Source organism: Phalacrocorax carbo, chromosome 19, assembly GCF_963921805.1.
Source record: "Phalacrocorax carbo chromosome 19, bPhaCar2.1, whole genome shotgun sequence".
Classification (NCBI taxonomy): domain Eukaryota; kingdom Metazoa; phylum Chordata; class Aves; order Suliformes; family Phalacrocoracidae; genus Phalacrocorax; species Phalacrocorax carbo.
The window spans coordinates 3,992,410-4,015,348 of record NC_087531.1 but is presented as its reverse complement, the minus strand read 5'-3'; the positions used below and the strand labels follow the sequence as shown (position 1 = coordinate 4,015,348).

Here is a 22,939-nt window from a genome sequence, read left to right as displayed (position 1 = left end):
CAGGGAGAAGCTCCAGAACACCTACAAGCTGTTGATGATGTCATCGTGTGGGGCAACACAGTGGAAGAAGTTTTTGAGAAAGGAGAGAAAATAGTCCAAATACTCCTGAAAGCTGGTTTTGCCATAAAACAAAGTAAGGCCAAGGGACCTGCACAAGAGATCCAGGTCTTAGGAATCAAATGGCAAGATGGACGTCGTCAGATCCCAATGAATGTGATCAACAAAATAGCAGCCATGTCTCCACCAATGAGCAAAAAGGAAACACAAGCTTTCTTGGGCATTGTGGGTTTTTGGAGAATGCATATTCCACATTACAGTCTGATCGTTAGCCCTCTCTATCAAGTCACCCGGAAGAAGAATGATTTCAAATGGGGCCCTGAGCAATGACAAGCCTTTGAACAGATTAAACAAGAAATAGTTCGTGCAGTAGCCCTTGGGCCAGTCCGCGCAGGACAAGATGTAAAAACTGCAGCCGGGGAGAATGGTCCTACCTGTAGCCTCTGGCAGAAAAGGCCAGGGGAGACCTGAGGTCGACCCCTAGGGTTTTGGAGTCGGGGATACAGAGGGTCTGAAGCCTGCTATACTCCACCTGAAAAAGAGATATTGGCAGCATATGAAGGGGTTCGAGCTGCTTCAGAAGTGGTTGGTACTGAGGCACAGTTGCTCCTGGCACCCTGACTGCCGGTGCTGGGCCAGATATTCAAAGGAAACGTCCCCTCTACACACCATGCAACTGATGCTACGTGGAGTAAATGGGTTGCACTGATCACCCAGCGGGCTCGAGTAGGAAACCCCAGTCGCTCAGGAATCTTGGAAGTGATTATGGAGTGGCCAGAAGGCAAAGACTTTGGAATATCACCAGAGGAGGAGGTGACACGTGCTGAAGAAGCCCCACTCTATAACAAACTGCCAGAAGATGAAAAGCAGTATGCCCTGTTCACTGATGGGTCCTGTCACCTTGTGGGAAAGCACCAGAGATGGAAGGCAGCCGTATGGAGTCCTACACAACAAGTAGCAGAAACTGCTGAAGGAGAAGGTGAATCAAGCCAGTTTGCAGAAGCGAAGGCCATCCAGCTGGCCTTAGTCATTGCTGAACAGGAAAAGTGGCCAGTGCTCTATCTTTATACTGACTCATGGATGGTGGCAAATGCCCTGTGGGGCTGATTACTGCAGTGGAAGCAAAGCAACTGGCAGTGCAGAGGCAAACCCATCTGGGCTGCCACATTGTGGCAAGATATTGCTGCCCGGGTAGAGAACCTGGTTGCGGAAGTACGTCATGTGGATGCTCACGTCCCCAAGAGTCGGGCCGCTGAAGAACATCAGAACAACCAGCAGGTAGATCAGGCTGCCAAGATTGAAGTGGCTCAGGTGGATCTGGACTGGCAGCATAAGGGTGAAATATTTGTAGCTCGGTGGGCCCATGATACCTCAGGCCATCAAGGGAGAGATGCAACATACAGGTGGGCTCGTGATCGAGGGGTGGACTTGACCATGGATATTATTGCATAGGCTATCCTTGAATGTGAAACATGCACTGTAATCAAGCAAGCCAAGCGGGTAAAGCCTCTGTGGTATGGGGGATGATGGCTGAAATATAAATATCAAATCACCTTGAGGTACACACCGGACTCTTCTATCCTCCCTTTGTGATATTATGTTTATGTCTTTACAGGCAAGATACCTTTGCTAAGAGTCATTAAAAATGCAAGGTTTAGCAACAAGACTCCAAAGTAACTGATAAACGAATCAGTGTCTGGAATGAAGTGAAAAGGAGAAGTTCAGGAGCAAGTGAAAGCTGAATTTTCCAATCAGTGAGACTAAATTGAAGTATGAATAAGGCTTTTCAATTTGTAATACAGGAAATATGCCATGTGTTTCTTGTGAGGGATACCTTATTATTTGTAAACAATCATTCAAAGAAAAATCTATATTCAGTTACAGAAGCAGTTTTGGAGATCTGCCATAATGGTACTTTCTCCTTTTGGTAACCTAATGTACTGACCGCTGTAAAGAAGCTTATGTTTTGGAAATAAAAATTCAGTAAAGGCATTTGTAGCACAAGATTCAAACAAGGAAAGATGAAAAGAAATTTTGTATCAGGAGTAAGAAAGTTAAACCCATAGTACTTTGTGCTTTCCGCAATATAAATTTATATCTGTCTTTTCTTGGATTTAATTCACATGTGGAAGTAATTATCAAAACCAAATATTAGAAGGAAAGAATTAGCAGAATTACACAGGTAAAATATGTGTAGTGAACTTCAGAGTAAATTAAGAAATTGAACCAGTGTTCAATGGTGTCATCATTTGTTGTTTGCTTTAAAAAAAAGGAATACAAAAGAATTTTGCAGACTATTATAAAATCCTGTTGATGTGAATAGTCCCGTTACACCTAACACCCCTGCTTGCATAAAGCTACAGAAAAAATTTTTTACTTTCAGGCTCCTGAGTCCTACTGTGTAACAGTGAATTGAGAGGTGAAAGATAACAGGTGCTCTTTCACAGCAGGATAAACTAGCTCAATACTTGTAGTCAGATCTTAACTCAGAGTTAATTGTCACAGATTGGCAAGAATTTTCAATATGGAACTATAGTTCTTTTAAAAAAAAGTTATACAATCTAGAGGAGGAAAAATAAAAAAAAAACTTACAAATATAAAAAAGATTATGTTTTTGTAAGCAAAAAAGCACTAGTTCACGGTGGCAAGAAAAGAGGCAATGCATTTAAGCTACAGAAAGGATATTTCACATTCAGTTACAGGAAAAGTATTAGAAATTATACATGAAAAATGGGAGAATGCAGAAACAAAAATCTTCAAGAAAAATTTCTGATACTTAACTGTTAAATCCCAATATTATTAATCAATACATCTAATCCTGCCAATAGTGTCAATGAGATGGCCTCATGACCTTTCAGAAAAGCTCATCTAGCTGAGGACTGAGCTAGCACAACAGTAGCAATATTTCCTTTGGTAACTCAAAAGATATGAACTTCACAAAAAGAAAAGCAGAACTGTAAATAGTGTGCATAGGGCTTATTATTTCCAGTCACAAAATACCACCATCTATAAAGAAAGCACTCTCAAGGCATGCAACCATGCTGCTCATCTCGGGGTGGGGGGGTGGAGTAGGGGGAATACTGTGAAGTCATTATCTTTCTCAAGGACAGAAAAGGCATTGGAGAAATTCTTGAGCTTTTTATAACCAAGCAATGCCTATGGATGTAACTTATGTTCATCAGTTATATGCTTTATACCAAAAAGGCAAAACCTTTATAATAAATAGGCCTAAAGTGCATGCTGGTTTTCAGATTATGAAATGTAATGTATTTGGTTTGTAGCATTTTGGGTGTTTGGGAAAAAAGTTCTTCTGTCTTGCCTAGCCCATCTCTGCTCTGACTTTCTGCATTACTGTCTTTCTGATTTCTAGGGTGCATTATATTTTTAATTAATCACTTCAGAAACTGAAGCTGTCATTGACCTTTTAAAATGACTATACATACACATCAGTGTTAGATGAAAATGGATTTTTTTACTTTTATTTTGATTTTTATTTTTTCCTCCTCCAGAGCAGTTTAGAGAATGAGTTTTCCTACTGAGAGGATAATTACGCTTGGATTTTGTTTCTTAAAGTTTTAGAATTAAGCCTTTTGATCATGAGCTTTTTTTTAACTGTTAAGTTCCAAGTAACTAAGCAAATATGTGCAGAAACTCACCTTTTCATTATTATTATATACAATAGTAATGTTTTTTTGAAGTGCATGAATAAAAAGTTAGTGAAATTACGGGAGGAACAATCTAATATAGCAATAATAAGTGCATTCACTGTGCATCCTGGGGGGGGAGGAGTTTTCAAGAGTTCACTCATTTTATCCTTAAATATTGTGTCCAGGTTTCCAGGATTCTGACATCAGAACCCAGATAACACCTGGGTAGAACCATAGGGCTTTACAATAAAAGCTAAAATATTGACCATATGATGGCAAAATGTGCTTGGTTTTTTTTTCTCTGTGGTTAACATTCTCTTCTAGCTACTCTCTGATGAAGTTGGTGATGCTGTGGAGGAGGATCTCCTCCTTCTTGACAAAGACCATGATCGTTCAGCACTGTAGACAACATGTTTATAATTTTGTATCCGAGCCTCGAGGAGATCCCTCTGTTGTTGGCTGATTGTCTGGGTAATTAGTCCAGGGAGAGCTTGGATGCTACCAATTAAAGTTTCCAGTTTAGTTTCCAGAGTAACAATTCTCTTCTCAAAATCTTCACGTCTTTCATTTAAGTCAGAAATCATGTCATACATGATGTTTTGAGTCTGAAAGTAGAAGGATGTGAAAAAGGTTTAGAGAGATCTTACAGATATTGTAACATGCAGTGCAACTCTACAAGGGTTCTTAAATGCTTTTGCATTTCACAAAAAGAAGATATGAGTATTCTAACAAAATCTAGTCTTGTGAAATAATTTTATTTGTAGATGCATGACAGACTCCCTACTGGTGTAAATTTATTGAGCAGAAATGTAACATCAGTATTTTGAGTAGCATTTGAAATGTCAAGCTCTTATTAAATTTGACAAAACACCAGACCTTTTTAGAAGTGTAGATGCTTAGAAATGCACCATCACTGATGGTGAACAGAATTAGTTGTGTAAGTCACAAGACCAAAGGCTCCAAAGCACAGTGATGTGCCCTTCACTTTTCTCTATTATCTCCTCTGATTTTTAAACACCTTCACATTTTTAAAAAGAAAACAATTTGCCTGTTTTCTCCTTAAACTGTGCTTGAATCTGTTGTAATAAGGATAGTTGGGTGGATTGTTTTTGAAATGTAGAGCAAGGAGTAAAAACTCAAGTGTATGCTCCTCTACTTCTACCTTCCCCTATCTATCTGTCCTCTACGAAATGGTGTTTGGTATCAGAAAGTCTATGGGGTAAAGTTTAAAATGTCATAATACTTAGTACAAATGGAATCGGAAATATCTTATTTCACGAAGTCTGTCACTTTCTATTTCACTTCAATTAGTTTCTCTTGCAATTCATGCAGGGAAATTACTAAAACTAACGACTGAATTTCTCCCTCTTGTAGATTGAGACTTCAGATCAGACATAACCTAAATTTAAAATAGCTAGTCATAATTCAGTAGATAAACTGAAGTTTATAAACCATTATAAAGGAATGAAAATTTAATTTTATGACTAACTGAAGTGCAAAGCACAGAAGTATCAGACAAGTGCCTATAATGCATTTTCTCTGCCCCGTTTCAGGATGCTAGCATAGTTGTTGAAAGAAAACTAATCTACATTAAATAATATCTGAAAAGTCCTTATCAGTTGCCAGAAGTGCAGTGAAATGTATGTTCAGAAACTGAAGCTGTCAGGTGGTTCTCTACTGCAAAAGAGGAACAAACACTGAAGAGTTTTATGTTTGCCTTGATGTTGCACTTTAAATTGATCTGGGTTTTGATGTGCCTGAAGACATTTGTATGAGAAACCCTTGGGGAACATGTATAAATACTTCTAATGAAGCTTCAAATGAAGTTCATATAAAATAACTGTTATATACTGCAACTTAATGTGAAACATCAAATGCTCTCAGCTCAGCACTGTAAAGTCTTGTTATTGTTTTATGCTTTTTTTAAAAAAGCAACACTTAACAACAGGCAAGTAGTGTGTGTTAAAAAATCTCATCTACATACCCACAAATAAGCATAGAGAGACAATGGCAGGTGGGGTAGCTGAATAATACTCTCCCATGGCTACTCCCAGGCACATAAAAGGAGCCAGCAGCCAATAACAGGCCCATCTCTAAAAGCCCAGAGGAGCACAGGGACAGAACAGGATAGAACTGCGACAAGGAAGGCCAAGGCCCACCTGGAACGAAATCTGGCAAGGGATGTCAAAGATAACAAGAAGGGCTTCTTGTTATACATCAGCAGTAAAAGGAAGACTGGGGATACAGCGGGCCCACTGCTGAACAGGGTAGGGCCCCTGGTGACGCAGAACGCAGAGAAGGTGGAATTACTCAATGCCTCCTTTGCTTCAGTCTTTACTGCTAAGGCTGGCCCTCAGGCATCTCAGCCCCCAGAGAAGAGAGGACAAATGTGGGGAAAGGAGGACTTCCCCTTGGTTGAGGAGGATTGGTTAAAGATCACCTAGGCAAACTGGATCCTCACAAATCTATGGGCCCCAATGGGATGCAAGTGCTGAAGGAGCTGGCGAGTGTTCTTTCTGAGCCACTCTCCATCATCTTTGAAAGGTCGTGGAGGACAGGAGAGGTGCCCGAGGACTGGAGGAAAGCAAATGTCACTCCAATCTTCAAAAAGGGCAAGAAGGAAGACCTGGGAAACTAGAGGCCAATCAGCCTCACCTCCATCCCCGGAAAGGTGATGGAGCAGTTCATCCTGGAGGTCGTCTCCAGACATGTAGAGGACAAGAAGGTTATCAGAAACAGTCAACATGGATTCTCCAAGGGAAGATCATGCTTGACTAACCTGATAGCCTTCTATGATGGCATGACTGGCTGGATCGATGAAGGGAAAGCAGTGGATGTTGTCTGTCTCAACTTCAGCAAGGCATTCGACACTGTCTCCCATAGCATCCTCATAGACAAGCTAAGGAAGTGTGGGTTGGATGAGTGGACAGTGAGGTGGATTGAGAACTGGCTGAACAATAGAACTCACAGGGTCGTGATCAACGGGGCAGAGTCTGGTGTTCCCCAGGGGTCTGTGCTGGGTCCAGTCCTGTTGAATATATTCATCAATGACCTGGATGATGGGATAGAGGGTAACCTCAGCAAGTTTGCTGATGATACCAAGCTGGGAGGAGTGGCTGATACACCAGAAGGCTGTGCTGCCATCCAACGAGACCTGGACAGGCAGGAGAGCTGGGCCGAGGATAACCTGATGAAATTCAAGAAGAGCAAGTGCAAGGTCCTGCACCTGGGGAGGAACAACCCCATGCACCAGTACAGGTTGGGGGTTGACTTACTGGAAAGGAAGCCACCGAGGCAAAGGGTTCCAGAGCAGAGGGTCACGCTGAGGGATCCTTCCCAAAGCAGCAAAACCACAGCAAAAAACATGAAGGCAAAAGCACAGGGAGAGCAAGGGTAGCGCAGCCACACACACACACTCCCCCCACCAAAACTGGGAAGGAGGGAGCTCCTGAGGTGAGGCAGCTCTGACCCAATGTGAGCGGGGACAAGAGCAAAGCCGGCAAAACCCTGCATGTACAAAAGGAGCCCCCAGGGAGCATGAGCGACTAGGAGCATGGGGAACAGGGCAGATAAACAGGATGTGGCACGTCAGAAGGGTGTGGCACGGCAGGTGGCACGGCAGTTTGCACAGGCAGGGTGTGCAGGCAGGGTGCAGATCCCTTCCTGGCTCTAATGAGTAACTCGGCTAGTGGTCACCGGCCCCCACCCAGGAGAGGCCCTAGCCATGGTCTCCACTTGCCTGAGAACCACTGCCAGAAGGAACATGGCGACTCAGACTGAGACCCCACATAAACATGCAGCTGTCCAGGTCTCTGGCTGCAGGGAGTGCCTGAGCCTGGCACTCGCATCGGAGAGCAGCAGAGACAACAGCTGCTTGCGGTGTGACCAGGTGGAGGATGATCTACTCTGCCTGGTGGCAGAGCTGAAGGAGGAAGTGGAAAGGTTAAGGAGCATCAGGGAGTGTGAGAGGGAGATAGATTGTTGGAGCCGCACCCTATCGTCCCCGGGGTCAAGTCAGCAGATGGAGGCTCCACAAGAAGCTCCTCAAGAAGCAGAGAATCCCCTACCCTCTTGCCACCAAGCAGAAGGAGGGAACCTAAGAGATGATGGGGAATGGAAACATGTCCCTGCTCAGGGCGGCAGGCAAATCCCCTCCTGGCCGCCCTTATCTTCCCAGCTACACCTACACAACAGATACAGGGCTCTGAAACTTGAGGGTCAGGCAAAAGAGGATGTAGGTGAAGGTATATCCAGGGGGTTGCCTAGGGAGAGTCGGTCAGCCCCACGCATTATGACTGCCCCTGTTAAGAAGAAAAGGAGGGTCATAGTTGTAGGAGATTCCCTTCTGAGGCGGTCAGAGGGCCCAATATGCTGACCAGACCCATCCCACAGGGAGGTCTGCTGCCTCCCTGGGGCTCGGGTCAGAGATGTTACTAGGAAACTCCCTGGTTTGGTACGGCCCACTGATTTCCTCAATCCTGTCAGTGGCAGGAAAGAACAATACTGAAAGGAACAGGAAAACTCATCTGATTAACACATGGCTCAGAGACAGGTTTTTTGGATCATGGCACCGGGCCTGCTGGCGGCAGATGGAGTTCACCTATGTCAGAGGGAGAAAAGGATTCTTGCAAATGAGTTGGCGGGACTCATCGAGAGGGCTTTAAACTAGGTTTGAAGAGGGAGCGGGATGTAGCCAGGCCCACCAGAGAGGAGCCTAGGGGTGGCATGCCAGGTTTGGGGGTGAAACCTATAGCCCAGCTCAAGTGCATCTACACCAATGCATGCAGCATGGGCAACAACCAGGGGGAGCTGGAAGCTGTTGTTCAATGGGATAGCTATGACTTAGTTACCATCACAGAGACATGGTGGGATGACTTTTACGACTGGAGTGCTGCAATGGATGGCTATAAGCTCTTCAGAAGGGATAGGCAAGGAAGGAGAGGTGGTGGGCTGGCCTCTGTATGATAGGGAGTACTTCGACTTCATAGAGCTTAGCAACTGTAATGATAAGGTTGAGTGCTTCTGGGTAAGGATGAGGGGGAAGGCCAACAAGGCAGATATCCTGCTGGGGGTCTGTTATAGACCACCCAGACAGGATGAAGAGGTAGATGAAATGTTCTACAAGCAGCTGGAGGAAGTATCGCAGTCGGTTGCCCTTGTTCTTGTGGGGGACTTCAATTTACCAGATGTCTGCTGGAAACACAACACAGCAGAGAAGAAACAGCCTAGGAGGTTCCTGGAGTGTGTGGAAGATAACTTCCTGATGCAGCTGGTAAGTGAGCCTACCAGGGGATCTGCCTCACCTGACCTGCTGTTCACAAACAGAGAAGGACTGGTGGAGATATGGTGGTCAGAGGCTGTCTTGGGCATAGCAACCATGATATGACTGAGTTCTTGATTCTTGGAGAAGTAAGAAGAGGGGTCAGCAGAACCACTACCATGGACTTCTGGAGGGCAGACTTTGGCCTGTTCAGGGCTCTGGTTGGGAGAATCCCTTGGGAGGAAGTCCTGAAGGGCAAAGGAGTCCAGGAAGGCTGGGCTTTCTTCAAGAAGGAAGTCTTGAAGGCACAGGAGCAGGCTGTCCACAAGTGCCGCAAGATAACCGGCAGGGAAGGCTACCACCCTGGCTAAACAGGGAGCTTCTGCTGATACTCAGGAAAAAAAGGAGAGTCTACTGCTTTTGGAAGAAGGGGCAGGTAACACAAGAATCGTACAGAGACCTTGTTAGGTCTTGCAAGGAGAAAATTAGGCAAGCAAAAGCCCAGCTAGAACTCAACCTGGCCACTGCTTTAAGGGATAACAAAAAGTGGTTTTACAACTATATTAACAACAAAAAAAGAATCAAAGAGAATCTCCATCCTCTATTGGACACGGAGGGGAAAAATGCCACCGAGGATGAGGAAAAGGCTGAGGTACTAAATGACTTCTTTGCCTCAGTCTGCCAGACCATGGGGTATTCAGTCCCATGAGCTGGAAGGCAGGGACAGATGGCAGAATAAATCCCCCATAATCCAGGAGGAAGCAGTTTATGACCTGCTGCTACACCTGGACACTGACAAGTCTATGGGGCTGGATGGGATCCACCCGAGAGTACTGAGGGAGCTGATAGAGGAGCTCGCCAAGCCACTCCCCATCATTTACCAGCAGTCCTGGTTAACAGGGGAGGTCCCACATGACTGTAGGCTTCCCAATGTGACACCTAACTACAAGAAGGGCCGGAAGGAGGATCCAGGGAACTACAGGCCTGTCAGCCTGACCTTGGTACTGGTGAAGGTAATGGAGAGGTTCATCTTGAGTGAGCTCACCAACAATGTGCAGGACAACCAGGGGATGAGGCCTAGTCAGCATGGCTTCATGAAAGGCAGGTCCTGCCTGACCAACCTGATCTCCTTCTCTGATGGGGTGACACACCTAGTGGATGAGGGAAAGGCTGTGGATGTTGTCTACCTGGACTTTAGTAAAGCCTTTGATACTGTCTCCCACAGCATTCTCCTAGAGAAGCTGGCAGCTCATGGCTTGGACGGATGTACTCTTCACTGTGTATAAAAACTGGCTGGATGGCTGAGCCCAGAGTTGTGGTGAATGGAGCGAAATCCAGTTGGCGGCCGGTCACAAACAGGGTTCTCCAGGGCTCAGTATTGGGGCCAGTCTTGTTTAACATCTTTATCAGTGATCTGGATGAGGGGATCGAGTGTACCCTCAGTAAGTTTGCAGATAAAACCAAGTTGGGTGGGAGTGTTGATCTGCTCAAGGGTAACAAGGCTGTGCAGAGGAACCTGGACAGGCTGGATCAATGGGCCGATGCCAATTGCATGAGGTTTAACAAGGCCAAGTCCCAGGTCCTGCACTTTGGTCACAACAACCCCATGCAGTGCTACAGGCTTGGGTAAGAGTGGCTGGAAACTTGCCTGGGAGAGAAGGACCTGGGAGTGCTGGTGGACAGCAAGCTGACCATGAGCCAGCAATGTGCCCTTGTGGCCAAGAAGGCCAACAGTATCCTGGGATGCATTAAAAGGAGTGAGGCCAGCAGGTCGAGAGGGGTTATCCTCCCCCTCTACTCTGCCCTGGTGAAACCACATTTGGAGTACTGTGTCCAGTTTTGGGATCCCTGTTTTAAGAAGGACAGGGAACTGCTTGAGCAAGTCCAGCGGAGAGCTACCAAGATGATCAGGGGACTGGAGCATGTCCCTTATGAGGAAAGGCTGAGACACTTGGGTTTGTTGAACCTGGAGAAGAGAAGTGTGAGGGAGGATCTCATCAATACTTATAAATATCTAAAGGGTAGGTGTCAGGATGATGGGCCTAGGCTCTTCAATAGTGCCCAATGACAGGACAAGGGGCAATAGGCTCAAGTTGGCACACCGGAAGTTCCAGCTAAACGTGAGGAAAAACTTCTTTACTGTGAGGGTGACAGAGCAGTGGAACAGGCTGCCCAGACAGGTTGTGGAGTCTCCTTCCCTGGGGACATTCAAAACCCACCTGGATGCAGTCCTGTGCCCTATGCTCTAGGTGTGCCTGCTCAAGAGTGGGGTTGGACAAGATCATCTCCAGAGGTCCCTTCCAACCCCTACCATTCTCTGATTCTGTGATTCTGTGAATGCAGTTTGCCCTGTCTTATTAAATACTTTTCTCTTTTCCCGGGTGAGGGGCTCTCTATTTGGTGTGCATGCATGTGTATGTGTGTGTGTGTTGCCAGCAACTGGAGAGACCAGAGTGAGTGAAAACAAGTCCCACTGGAGTGGAACCAGGACCCAGAGGTCCATGTGTTTGTGGTGCCAATAACTGGAACAACTATGGTGTGTCAGTATTAGCAAAGATCAAGCCAGACTAGCCTGTGAGTAGGTGAAGTGGCCTGAGAGTCGGGCAGGGGGGAGTGTGTCTAAAGGTAGGGCCACGGGAGTATCTGGCTATTAGAAGGACCAGTGGGGCTTCAGCCAGATGATGGGGGGATGGGGGCGGGGGGGAGGTGTTGGGTTGCGTGTCTCTATGGATGAAACCTGCTGGAGGGTGTGTGTGTGGGAACAACCCTGCAAACACCAGGGTCATAGAAAAAGTAGGGGGAGAAGGTACTCCAGGCACTGGAGAAGATATTCCCTTGCAGCCAATGGAACAGACCACGCCAGAACACATATTCACACTACAGTCCATGGAGGACCCCACACTGGAGCAAATTGTTATTTTCTGAAGGAACTGTGGCCCATGGAGAATCCAGCTGGAGCAGATTTTTCTTGAAGGACTGCAGCCCATGGAAAGGACCCGTGCTGGAGCAGGGGAAAAGTGTAAGGAGGAAGGAGCAGAAGAGAGGAATTGTTATGAACAGACACTAACTCCATTACCCCTGCACTGCTTGGGGGGCAGAGAGGGGAGGTAGTCAGGAATGAAGGAGTGAGGTTGAACCTGGGGAAAAGGTGGTGTGAGGGGAAGGTGTTTGAGTTTTTGTCTTTGCTTCTCACCATCCTACTCTATTTTTAATTGGAAATAAATTAAATTAATCTTCCTCAAGTTGGGTCTGTTTTGCCTGTGACAGTAATTGACAAGCGATCACCCTGTTTTATCTTGAGCCACAAGCCTTTCCATCTTATTTCCCCCCCCGTCTTGTTTGAGGAGGGGGGGTAAGGTGGGGTAGGGGTCGGGGTCTGGCAGCTGCCCAAGGTCAACCCACCACAGTTCCACATTGTACATATGTGTATATATAGATATAAAATATTTTCTCACTAATAGAACCCCATCCTGAAGAAGTTACAGGAGGAAGTCAGCAGGCTGCATCAGAGGGGATGAGAGACAGATAGAAAGTATCTTCTCAGAGATGCAACAGCTTCAAGAACCCCACACCCCAGGTGCGATGGAGACACAAGCAGTCTGTCCCTAGCAGAATGGTAAGTGCAACCTCTGGGGAAGGCGAAGAATGGAAGCTGGTGACTTCCAGCACCAAGAGGAAGGCTCCTGCTCCACCTAAGGGCTTAAAACTACAAAATAGGTTCACTGTCCTCAAAGCTGAGGAGCTGGATGTGCTTTCAAGCAAAGCATCTGGACCAACTGATGCTGAACCATGCAAGACAACGAGGAGGAAGTGGCAAGTGATAGTAATGGGTGACTCCCTACTGTAGGAGATGAAGGCACTGATCTGCCGACCTGACCTATTGTCTAGAGAAGTTTGTTGCTTGTTGGGGGCCTGGATCCAGGATGTTGTGAAGAGAATGCTGAAGTTTGTCCAACCCTCTGACTATTACCCTCTGCTCTTCTTCCATGTGGACACCAATGACAGTGCCAGGGGCAACCAGGAGAGTATCAAAAATGACTACTGAGCTTTGGGGGTGATAGTCAGGGGCATGGAGTCCCAGGAGGTATCCTCCTCAATCCTGTCAGTGAGGGGAAAGGGTGTAAGGAGTTCACTGATACAGCATGTCAACAATTGGTTGTAGAGCTTGTGTAAGCAACAGGCTTTTGTTTTCTATGACCATGGAACTCTGAAGATTAATGTGTGTTTGGGAGATATGGGCTTCACCTCACCAAGCGGGGAAAAGGTACCTTTGCCACTAGGATGGCTCACCTAGTAAGGAGAGCTTTAAACTCTTACCAGCAGCCCTGTAAGGGAGTGATAGACAGGGTTGATGAGCAAATGCCTGGAGTGATATGACTGAAAGGAAATGCAAAATCAACAAAATAGGGCTTAAATGGAGTCACCTCCAACATTTGCATGTAAGCAAGGAAGTGCCTACAAGGCACCATTATAGTAAAAAAACCCAAAAAACCAACAGATTCTTTCTGGGAAATCAGCATGCTGGGGTGCCTCTCTGAAGTGCATGTACACTAATGCACATTGCATAGGAAATAAACATGAGTAATTAGAGCTCTGCATACAGGTGCAGGGCTATGGTCGTCTTGGGATCAGAGAGATGTGGTGGGATAGCTCCCATGACTGGAGTGTTGCAATGGAAGGATACAGTATTTTCAGGAAAGGCAGGACAGGAAGATGAGGAGGAGGTGTTGCCCTTTATGTGAGAGAGCAGCTGGAGTGCATGGAGCTCTGCCTGGGGATGGATGAGGAGACAGCTGAGAGATTATGGGCAAGGATGAAAGACAAGACGGGTAAGGGTGGCATTGTAGTGGTTGCCTGCTATAGGCCCCCTAATCAGGAAGAACAAGTGAATGAGGCTCTCTACAGACAACTAGGAGCTGCCTCACATTTGCAGGCCTGGTCTTCATGGGAAACTCTAACCACCCTAGTATCTGATGGAGGAACAACACAACAGGGCATAAGCAATCCACAAGATACCTGAAGAGCATCGACAACAACTTCCTGATCCAAGTGACAAAGGAGCGACCAATGAGAGGTGCTCTGCTGGACCTCATACTCACAAACGAGGAAGGGCTTGATGGAGATGTGAAGGTCAAAGGCAGCCTTGGCTGCAGTGACCATGACATGGCAGAGTTCAGGATCCTGAGGGGAGGGAGCAGGGCAGAAAGCCAGATCACAACCCTGGATGTCAGGAGAGCAGACTTTGGCCTCTTCAGGTACTGGCTTGGTAGAGTCCCATGGGATAAGGACCCAGAGGGAAGAGGAGACCAAGAAAGCTGTTTAATGTTCAAGGATCACCTCCTCCAAGCTCAAGATCAGTCCATTCCAACAAGCAGGAAGCCAGGCAAAAATCAACTGAAGGAGTTAGGTCTTTTCTCACTGGAGAAGAGTAGGCTCAGGGGGGACCTCATCATAGTATTCCAGTCCTTAAAGGGTGGCTACGAAGAGGACGGAGGGTCTCTCTTCACAAGGGGGCACATGAAGAAGACAAGGGGCAACAGGCACAAGTTGCACCAGGAGAGGTTTCATCTCGATATAAGAAAGAAATTTTTACAGTGAGAACAATCAATCACTGGAACAACCTCCCCAGGGATGTGGTAGAGTCCCCATCACTGGAGGTTTTCAAGACATGACTGGACAGGGTGCTAGATAATCTCATCTGGGCTCCCTTTCCCACAATCTGTTGGACCAGATGATCTTTCAAGGTCCCTTCCAACCTGGGCTATTCTATGATTCTATGATTGAAAAATGCCAGGAGGCCTGCATGGATGAAGAATGAGCTCCTGGCAGAACTCACACATAAAAAATGAAGTATACAGTGGGTGGGAGCAGGGACAGGTAACCTGGGAGGAATACAGAGATGTTTTCCAGGCATGCAGAGATACAGTGAGGAAAGCCAAAGCCTACCTGGAATTGAATCTGGCAAGGGATGTCGAAGACAAGAATGGCTTTCTGGTACATAGGTGACAAAAGGAAGGCTAGGGAAAAAGCAGGCCCACTGTTGAATGGGGAAGGGGCCTTGGTGACACAGGACATGGAAAAGGCTGAGGTACTGAATGCTGCCTTTGCCTCAGTCTTTAATAGCAAGTAAAGACCAGCCTTCAGGAATCCCAGGTCCCAGAGACCAGGGGGAAAGTCTGGAGCAAGGAACACTTAGCCTTGGTGGAAGAGGATCAGGTCAGGGAATATTTAAGCATGCATAAATCCATGGGCCCTGATGAGATGCACCCTTGAGTATTCGGGGAGTTGGCTGATGTAATTGCAAGGCCACTGTCAATAATCTTTGAACAATGAAAGCAATTGGGAGAAATGCCCAAGGACTGGAGGAAAGCAAATGTCACTCCTATCTTCAATAAGGGCAAGAAGGAGGACCGGTGAACTACAGGCCAGTCAGCATCACCTCCATCCCTGGGAAGGATATGGAGCAGCTAATCCTGGCATCCATCTCTAGGCACATGAAAGACATCAGAAGTCGTCAGCAAGGATTCACCAAGGGGAAGTCAGTCATGCTTGACCAACTTGATTACCTTCTATGCTGAAACGACTGGCCTGGTAGATGAAGGGAGAGAAGTGGATATTGTCTACCTCGACTCCAGTAAGGCCTTTGACACAGTATTCCAGAAGATCCTCATAGAGGAGCTGTTGAAGTTTGGGTTGGATGTGCAGACAACTTGCTGAACAGCTGGGCCCAGAGGGTGGTGATCAGTGGTGCAAAGTCTAGTTGGAGGCCAGTAACTAGCAGTGTACCCCAGGGGTTAATACTGGGTCTGATCCTGTTCAACACCTTCATTAATGATCTGGATGACAGGGCAGAGTGTACCCTCAGCAAATTCACAGAAGATTGTGACTAATATGCCAGAGGGTCGTGTTGCCATCCAGAGGGACCTCAATGGACTGGAGAAGTGGGCTGACAGGAACCTCATGCAGTTCAAAAAGGGTAAGTGCCAAGTCCTGCACCTGGGGAGAAACAACCAGTATATGCTGGGGACTGCCCAGCTGGAAAGCAGTTCTACACTAAAAAACCCTGGGGTTTCTGGTGGACACCAAGTTGAACATGAGCCAGCAATGTGCCCTCATGGCAAAAGTGGCTAATGGTATCCTGGGCTGCATTAGACAAAGTATTATCAGCAGGTTGAGGGAGGTGATCCTTCCCCTCTACTCAGCCCTGGTGAGGCCACATGTGGAGTCCTCTGTTCAGTTCTGGGCTCAGGCCTGTGCTATACTGTGCCATGCTGCACTATGGTGCACACACAGCATGGCTTTCAGGCCTGTGTTATTGTCCTGGTTTCAGCTAGGATAGAGGTAAATTTCTTCGTAGTAGCTAGTATGGGACTATGTTTTGGATTTTTGCTGGAAACAGCGGTGATAATGTGGAGATGTTTTGGTTGGTGCTAAGTAGCGCTTACACTGGTCAAGGACTTTTTCAGCTCCCCATGCTCTGCCAGGTGCACAAGAAGCTGGGAGGGGACACAACCTGGACAGCTGACCCAAACTGACCAGTGGGATATTCCGTACCATATGACGTCATGCTCAGTATATAAAGCTGGGGAAAAGAAGGAAGGGGGAACATTGGGAGTGATGGTGTTTGTCTTCCCAAGTAACCGTTATGCATGATGGAGCCCTGCTTTCCTGGAGATGGCTGAACACCTGCCTGCCCATGGGAAGTGGTGAATGAATTCCTTGTTTTGCTTTGCTTCCATGCGCAGCTTTTGCTTTACCTATTAAACTGTCTTTATCTCAAACCATGAGTTACCTCACTTTTACTCTTCTGATTCTCTCCCCCATCCCACAAGAGGGGAGTGAGTGAGCGGCTGCGTGGTCCTTGGTTGCTGACTGGGGCTAAACCACAACAGCATAACACTGCACAAATCACTTGGCTGCAGGATAAACTAAGCCAGCTGTGCTGGTTTTGGCTGAGAAAGAGTTAATTCTCTTCACTATATCGCCTGTAGTAGCCAGGGGCCTTTCCAGCTTCCCATGCTCTGCCATGGGGGCAAGAGGCCAGAAGGGGCGGGGCCACAGCCAAGACAGCTGACCCCAACTGGCCAATGGGATATTCATTCCATACCATGTGATGCCATGACCAGTATATTAACAAGGGCAGTTGGTGTGCAGGGGGGCAGATGTGGCTTGGGGATTGGTGGTGTTGGGTTGCTGAATGTCTGTATCAGGTGCTGTTTGTTTTGGTTGTTCATTTGCCCTGCCCTGGGTTTCCTGCCTCTCTCGTTGTTTTGCTTTCCATTGCATTATTGTTTCTGTTGTTATTGTTTTGTTTTAATTATTAAACTGTTCTTATCTCAATTCACAAGCTTTATCCTTCTGATTCTTTTCCCCCATCCTGCCGGTGGGGGAGTGAGCGAGTGGCTGTGTGGGACTGAGTTGCCAGCTACACCACAACACCAGCTCATTGTAACACAGGATCCTACAGGTGGCTCCCAGTTGGTACTGGTGATTGTCACTTGCATGGCTTTGCCTTTATCTGCAAGCACAGCAAGAAGTTCTTATGTGAATGTCCTTTCTCTTTGACAGTAGAAATTATAGAGTTGTTGTCCTGTAAGAAAATCCTTTAATGGCTTGAAAGACCAAAAGGTGATAATCTCAGCTATGGACAGGATCTGTGTGGCATGCTGCGTGTGGGTTAGAGTCCTGTTCAATGCTACACTGCTCAGGGTTCCCAGCATCTAAATAGATGCTGTTATCTCATTATAGTGTTAGATAAATAGCATTTTAAATTATACCTTACAGAGTCAAAGTGCCTTTCTTACTGGGATTGTAATGGACCAGAACCTCCCAGTGCAAAACAGGGCCACTAAAATGATTAAGGGACTGGAGCATCTCTCCTATGAGGAGAGGCTGAGACAGCTGGGGCTGTTTAGCCTAGAGAAGTGTAGGTTCAGGGGGGGATCTCATCAGTCTTAGTCTTGATATTTTATGACCTTGGGATCTTCCATCCCATCAATATGGAGGCAATAGATCTTGGCTCTAAGTCCATGATGCCACCATACATTCCCCACTACTACAACGTTAGAAACCCTGCTTTTGCATCACCTCTTGACTTAGTAAAATCTCCATGAAAGCATGTAGAAATCTGATATATGGGTTTCTTTCAAGTACCCCCCTGCTTTTTTAGAATATTATTTACTACAAAACCTACCGAAACCAGTGAAAAAACTTAGATTTCTGGTGTGCCAAGATCCCTTGTTATGATAGTATCATACTAATAATGCCTCATTGTTCCCCACTCTCTTTCTTATATGGGGTTTGTAAGCTGTTTGGGAACGAAGACTGTTTTTCTCTTCTGTTTTTATACAGTACCTGTATCAATGAGGATAGGCTGGGAGAACTGGGCTTATTCAGCCTTGAGAAAAGGAGGCTTAGAGGGGATCTCATCACTATGTACCAGTACTTAAGGGGTAGTTACAAAGAAGATGGAGACTCCCTTTTTACAAGGAGTCACATGGAGAGGACAAGGGGGAATGGACACAAGTTGCTCTTGGGGAGATTCCGATTGGACATGAGAGGAAAATTTTTCACAGTGAGAACAGTCAACCATTGGAATAATCTCCCCAGGGAAGTGGTTGACTCGGCCATGTTGGACACCTTTAAGAGTCGCCTGGACAGGGTGCTGGGCCATCTTGTCTAGACTGTGCTCTTCCCAGAAAGGTTGGACTAGATGATCCCTGAGGTCCCTTCCAACCTGTGATTCTGTGATTAAGAGTCCTGAAGTGCTACAGTAATATAAATAAAAATAAATGAAGATGGTAGTTCTGTATCACCAACTGTACTGTACACATCACAATACTAGATCTGACTTTGTTGGCTTTTATCTTTCAGATCTCACTGTGCTCTGCTGAGATATATAAAAATATCCATATTATATACTAAGCTGAGGTACCCGTAGCAATCTAATCATGGTCCTCTGTCCTTCTCTTTACTGATGCAGCCCACCCTAAGCTTTCTTCTGTTATCACCAGGACCTCCAGTCCTGAGATGATAACTAATTTAAAGCTATCACAGATAATTTTGCATTATAGTAGACTGCAGCAGACATAGCTATGGCAGCTGTTCTAGAGGGAAAAATCCATTGTTGCCCAGAGTGACTAAAATTAAACAAGTCATATCTGATGAGGACGAGGTTATGAAGTTTGGATCTGAATCATGCCTTCCCAGTTCACAAGTGCTTGGACTGAGGGTTCATACTGATGCAATATACAGTGATTGCAAAATGGGAAGACTCTGATGGTTTTGAGTATGTCCCTCCTTGGAGATATTCAAAAGGCATCTGAACATAGTACTGGGCAACTGGATCTAGGTGGCTCTGACTGAGCAGGGAGGTTGGACAAAGTGGCCTCCAGAGTTCCCTTCCAACCTCAACCATTCTGTGACCCTGCTCAGCCAGAGAGGAGAGCAGCATGAGGCCTTTGGTGCTGTCTGTATTCATGTGAGTGCTCTGTGTGTGTTTGTCTGTGATCTGTGTGGCCAGCCATGTATATATGTGATATATGTCTGTTCTGTGTGTGTGTGTGACTACTGGGAATGCATCTTCAGCTTCGCTAATGGTTGGACCTGAGGGCATGCAGCTGCAGCAGCCTTGCCTCTCTCAGACTGCTGGACCTGGCTCAATATTTTTCCACTAATAGTTTGCAATTGAATAGTCTCTTTTAGTTGATCTCAAATAGCTTTAAAATTACAAATCCTTATAATATATCGGGAAAGTGGGCAGTTATTATTCATTTTAAAAAATTGGAACAAATACAGTCCTAAAGTTATTTGTCTAAAGTCACTGCTTCATAAGAGAACAGGAATGGAAAACCACAACCTCTAAGTTCAGTCTGTGTGAGGGCCTGTGAACTATAGTCCCTCACAGCATAGTCTGTCTCCAGACAAGAAACCTCTTTATTATACAGGACTACACAAACATTGCCTAGTCAAAGTTCATCCTAAGCATTTGCCATGATCACTGCAATCTGTTTCAGCAGCTCTCAGGATCAGACCCTTAGTTACGAAATCTTTTCTAAATGTTCAAAAACTAAAAGGTACATTCAAACCTTGGTCAGAGCCATAAACAAGATGTTTCACTTAATAAATGTTAACCCAAAACAGATATGTTTTCTTTTTCTAGAATTAACAAACTTGTTAACAATATTTGCATGTATAATTCATAACATTTTCACTTATGACCTCTTCATTTGGAAAGGATGAATGTTGATACAAAACAACAATAATTGCCTACTAACCTTTGCCAGGTCCACCAAAGTGTTGGCTTGATCATTCAGTTTCCTTTGTTCCATTTTTACACTTCTTAATCTAAAAAGTGGAATTTTAAGTCAGATTTCTGTGTGTGCATCTGTGTGGTCATCTTAGGACTTCTAAAAAGCATGCATAAAGCTTACAAGAACAGATAACTGCGTGAACAATGCCTCAAGTACCTTATACAAAGTCAGAATTGGTCATGTGTCTGGTACAATGAGAAGCATGCCTCTTCAACACCGCAAAAGAAAAAGAGCAAGGAAATGTCATGTCCTTGAGACTACTGTTTGTCATGGGTAAAGTTGCATTCAAAAAGGGAGATAACAATTTATCCAGACTATATGAAAGAAAGCAAAAGCATTCCTCAGTATCATTACAAGTAGATATAGGAAGAACCATAGAAAAAATGCTTTTCTGTCAATAATATTTTAGCAATCAAGAATCTTCCCATGCCTACATGACTAGATACAGGTATTAGCCCTGTTCTGTCAGAAATGGATCAGATTAGCAGGTGTTTTATCCTGATGGAAATACAGTGATAAGTGAGTTTCTCATTACTTTAAATGGAACTTCCATCTGACCAACAGCTAAATAACCAACATACTTGCCAATACATTTAATTTTCTCATCACTCTGAACATTTGTGAATTTAAATATGGTTACAATTTAAACTTACATTAGACATACCTTTCCAATGCACTATTTAAACTAGACTGCTGTAAAAATTATGAAAGAAGAATCAAGTGTATATTTTCTCTTTAATGCTTAGCTAACTGCATTATTATTAATTAGTGATGCACATACTCTGAAAGATATGTAATTGACCTTTCCTATGTGTTCCCTGAATCAAACTTCATGTTTTTCAGATTAACTGCTAAAGGAGCAGTTTTCAGATGTGATTTTCAAAAATAAGCAATTTATCTCTTATATTTAAGTGGGGTTTTTAAATGTTTCCTAAAGTAGAATTACTTGGACTTTCAATGATTTTCCTGGTAGATGTTCAAAGTAAGAAATAGCATTTTTCAAAAGCAACAAATCAATTTATAAAATGTGTGATAGATTCCATGCAGTCTACCAATAGCTCAACAAACAATCAAGCTATCCATTTGGTTAACTCTCAAATGAAAATAAGGTTGGCAGCATTTTGTGGCACATAGGTTGCTAACACATACTCCACCTAGTTCTCATTTATTGTCTTAGCTATATATATATCTTATAAAGCAAACATGACTGCACAAAAGAATATAAAACTGTTCTTGTAAAGCAAAAACTAAAACTCTGGCAATGGCACTCCATGCCGCTGCCAGCCTGTATAGTATAGCCACAGCACTTGCAAAGGAGGTATTCTCTTTCACTTCAAGGCTTCGTATGCCTCAAAGTGCTCCAACCAAAACCTGATGTGAAAAATCATTTTGCCTTCTCTGAATTTTGAATATGGGGGGGTGAAATTCTGACCCTATTTAAATTAATGACAAAACTTCCAAGGCCTTCAGCAGGATCAGGATTATTTCCTTAAACTCCTGGAAGCCAACCAATCTGTTAATCTCAAATAGCTTGATGTTTCCAAGATGGCTATAAATTATTTTAACCTAGATGCAGAATTGGAGGGAAAGGAGGGACATTTATTTTTCCAAACTAAATTGGGGAAAATATATACAAGTTACTACTTAAATTCAACAATGTTGGATATTAGGTTGGATATTAGGAAAAGGTTCTTCACCCAGAGGGTGGTGGAGCACTGGAACAGGCTCCCCAAGGAGGTAGTCACGGCACCAAGCCTGACGCTATTCAAGGAGCACTTGGACAACACCCTCAGAGATATGGTGTGAATTTGGGGTTGTCCTGTGCAGGGACAGGTATTGGACTCAATGATCCTTGCTAGTCCCTTCCAACTCAGGACATTCTATGATTCTATGAAGTTTTGGGGTTTTTTACTCTTTTTTTTTTTTTTAAAATAAAAGCCTTTAGGGAGATACCCCAAAATCAGAAGTTTGTGTCAGATATTTAGTTACCATACATTTTCCTTTTACATCTAGGCTAATGTCCATGAAAAAGAATGCTGTGAAATAATTTTCTTAAATGTGGAAATAACTCTGTTAAGGTAGAAATCAACTGTTCATATAAAATTGAAATTCCATCAGCTTGTTACTGGAATGTCATACACTCTTCTTCCCCTGGAGGCTTCCTTCAGAGCACATTGTAAATGCAGTTTATAGAAGTAGTGCTTTCAGAGGCTACAAGCTGGAGGTATTCTAAAGCAAATATTATGGTGGAATCTCCAAAGTAATCAGTTATATCATTACTGCCCCAGAACAAAATATTTATTCAGATGTAAGCATGTAATGATTTGACTAGAGAAGGATAATCCTAGTGTTTTGGTGAGCACTCTCTCAAACAATTTGCAGAATATATATTTTCTGCTTTTCTTAAGCTTCTTTGTAACATCTATTTGCCAGTTAGTATGCCAAAATTTAAAATTTTGAGCAATCCATTGTTATTGTAGAAAGAAAAAGAAAAGTACCAGCTGACATCAATGTGATAATACATAATGGTAACCAACCTAAAACCTGGCACAGACTGGAAAATGTACCTCTAGGTAATGGTAAGTCTTTAGCTGCAGCAGCCAGATTAAAATAAAAATGGCAGTTTTGTTCTTAAATTCATTATGAGGAAATGAAACATCTTG

At 44.6% G+C, this 22,939-nt stretch overlaps 1 protein-coding gene across 2 annotated transcripts in view; it reads right to left on the bottom strand.

Moving 5' to 3' along the window:
- Nucleotides 1-2,632: 2,632 nt before the first annotated feature.
- The window catches only part of LOC135316326 (small conductance calcium-activated potassium channel protein 2), a 91,969-nt gene continuing 71,662 nt past the window's right edge, over nt 2,633-22,939 (bottom strand). For both annotated transcript variants that reach the window (XM_064469497.1, XM_064469496.1), the window contains 2 exons: nt 20,241-20,310; nt 2,633-4,309 (listed from right to left, as the gene is read on the bottom strand). In XM_064469497.1, the coding sequence (XP_064325567.1) occupies nt 4,025-4,309; nt 20,241-20,310 (355 nt within the window). In that variant the 3' untranslated portion in view covers nt 2,633-4,024. The remainder of the gene's footprint in view (nt 4,310-20,240; nt 20,311-22,939) is intronic.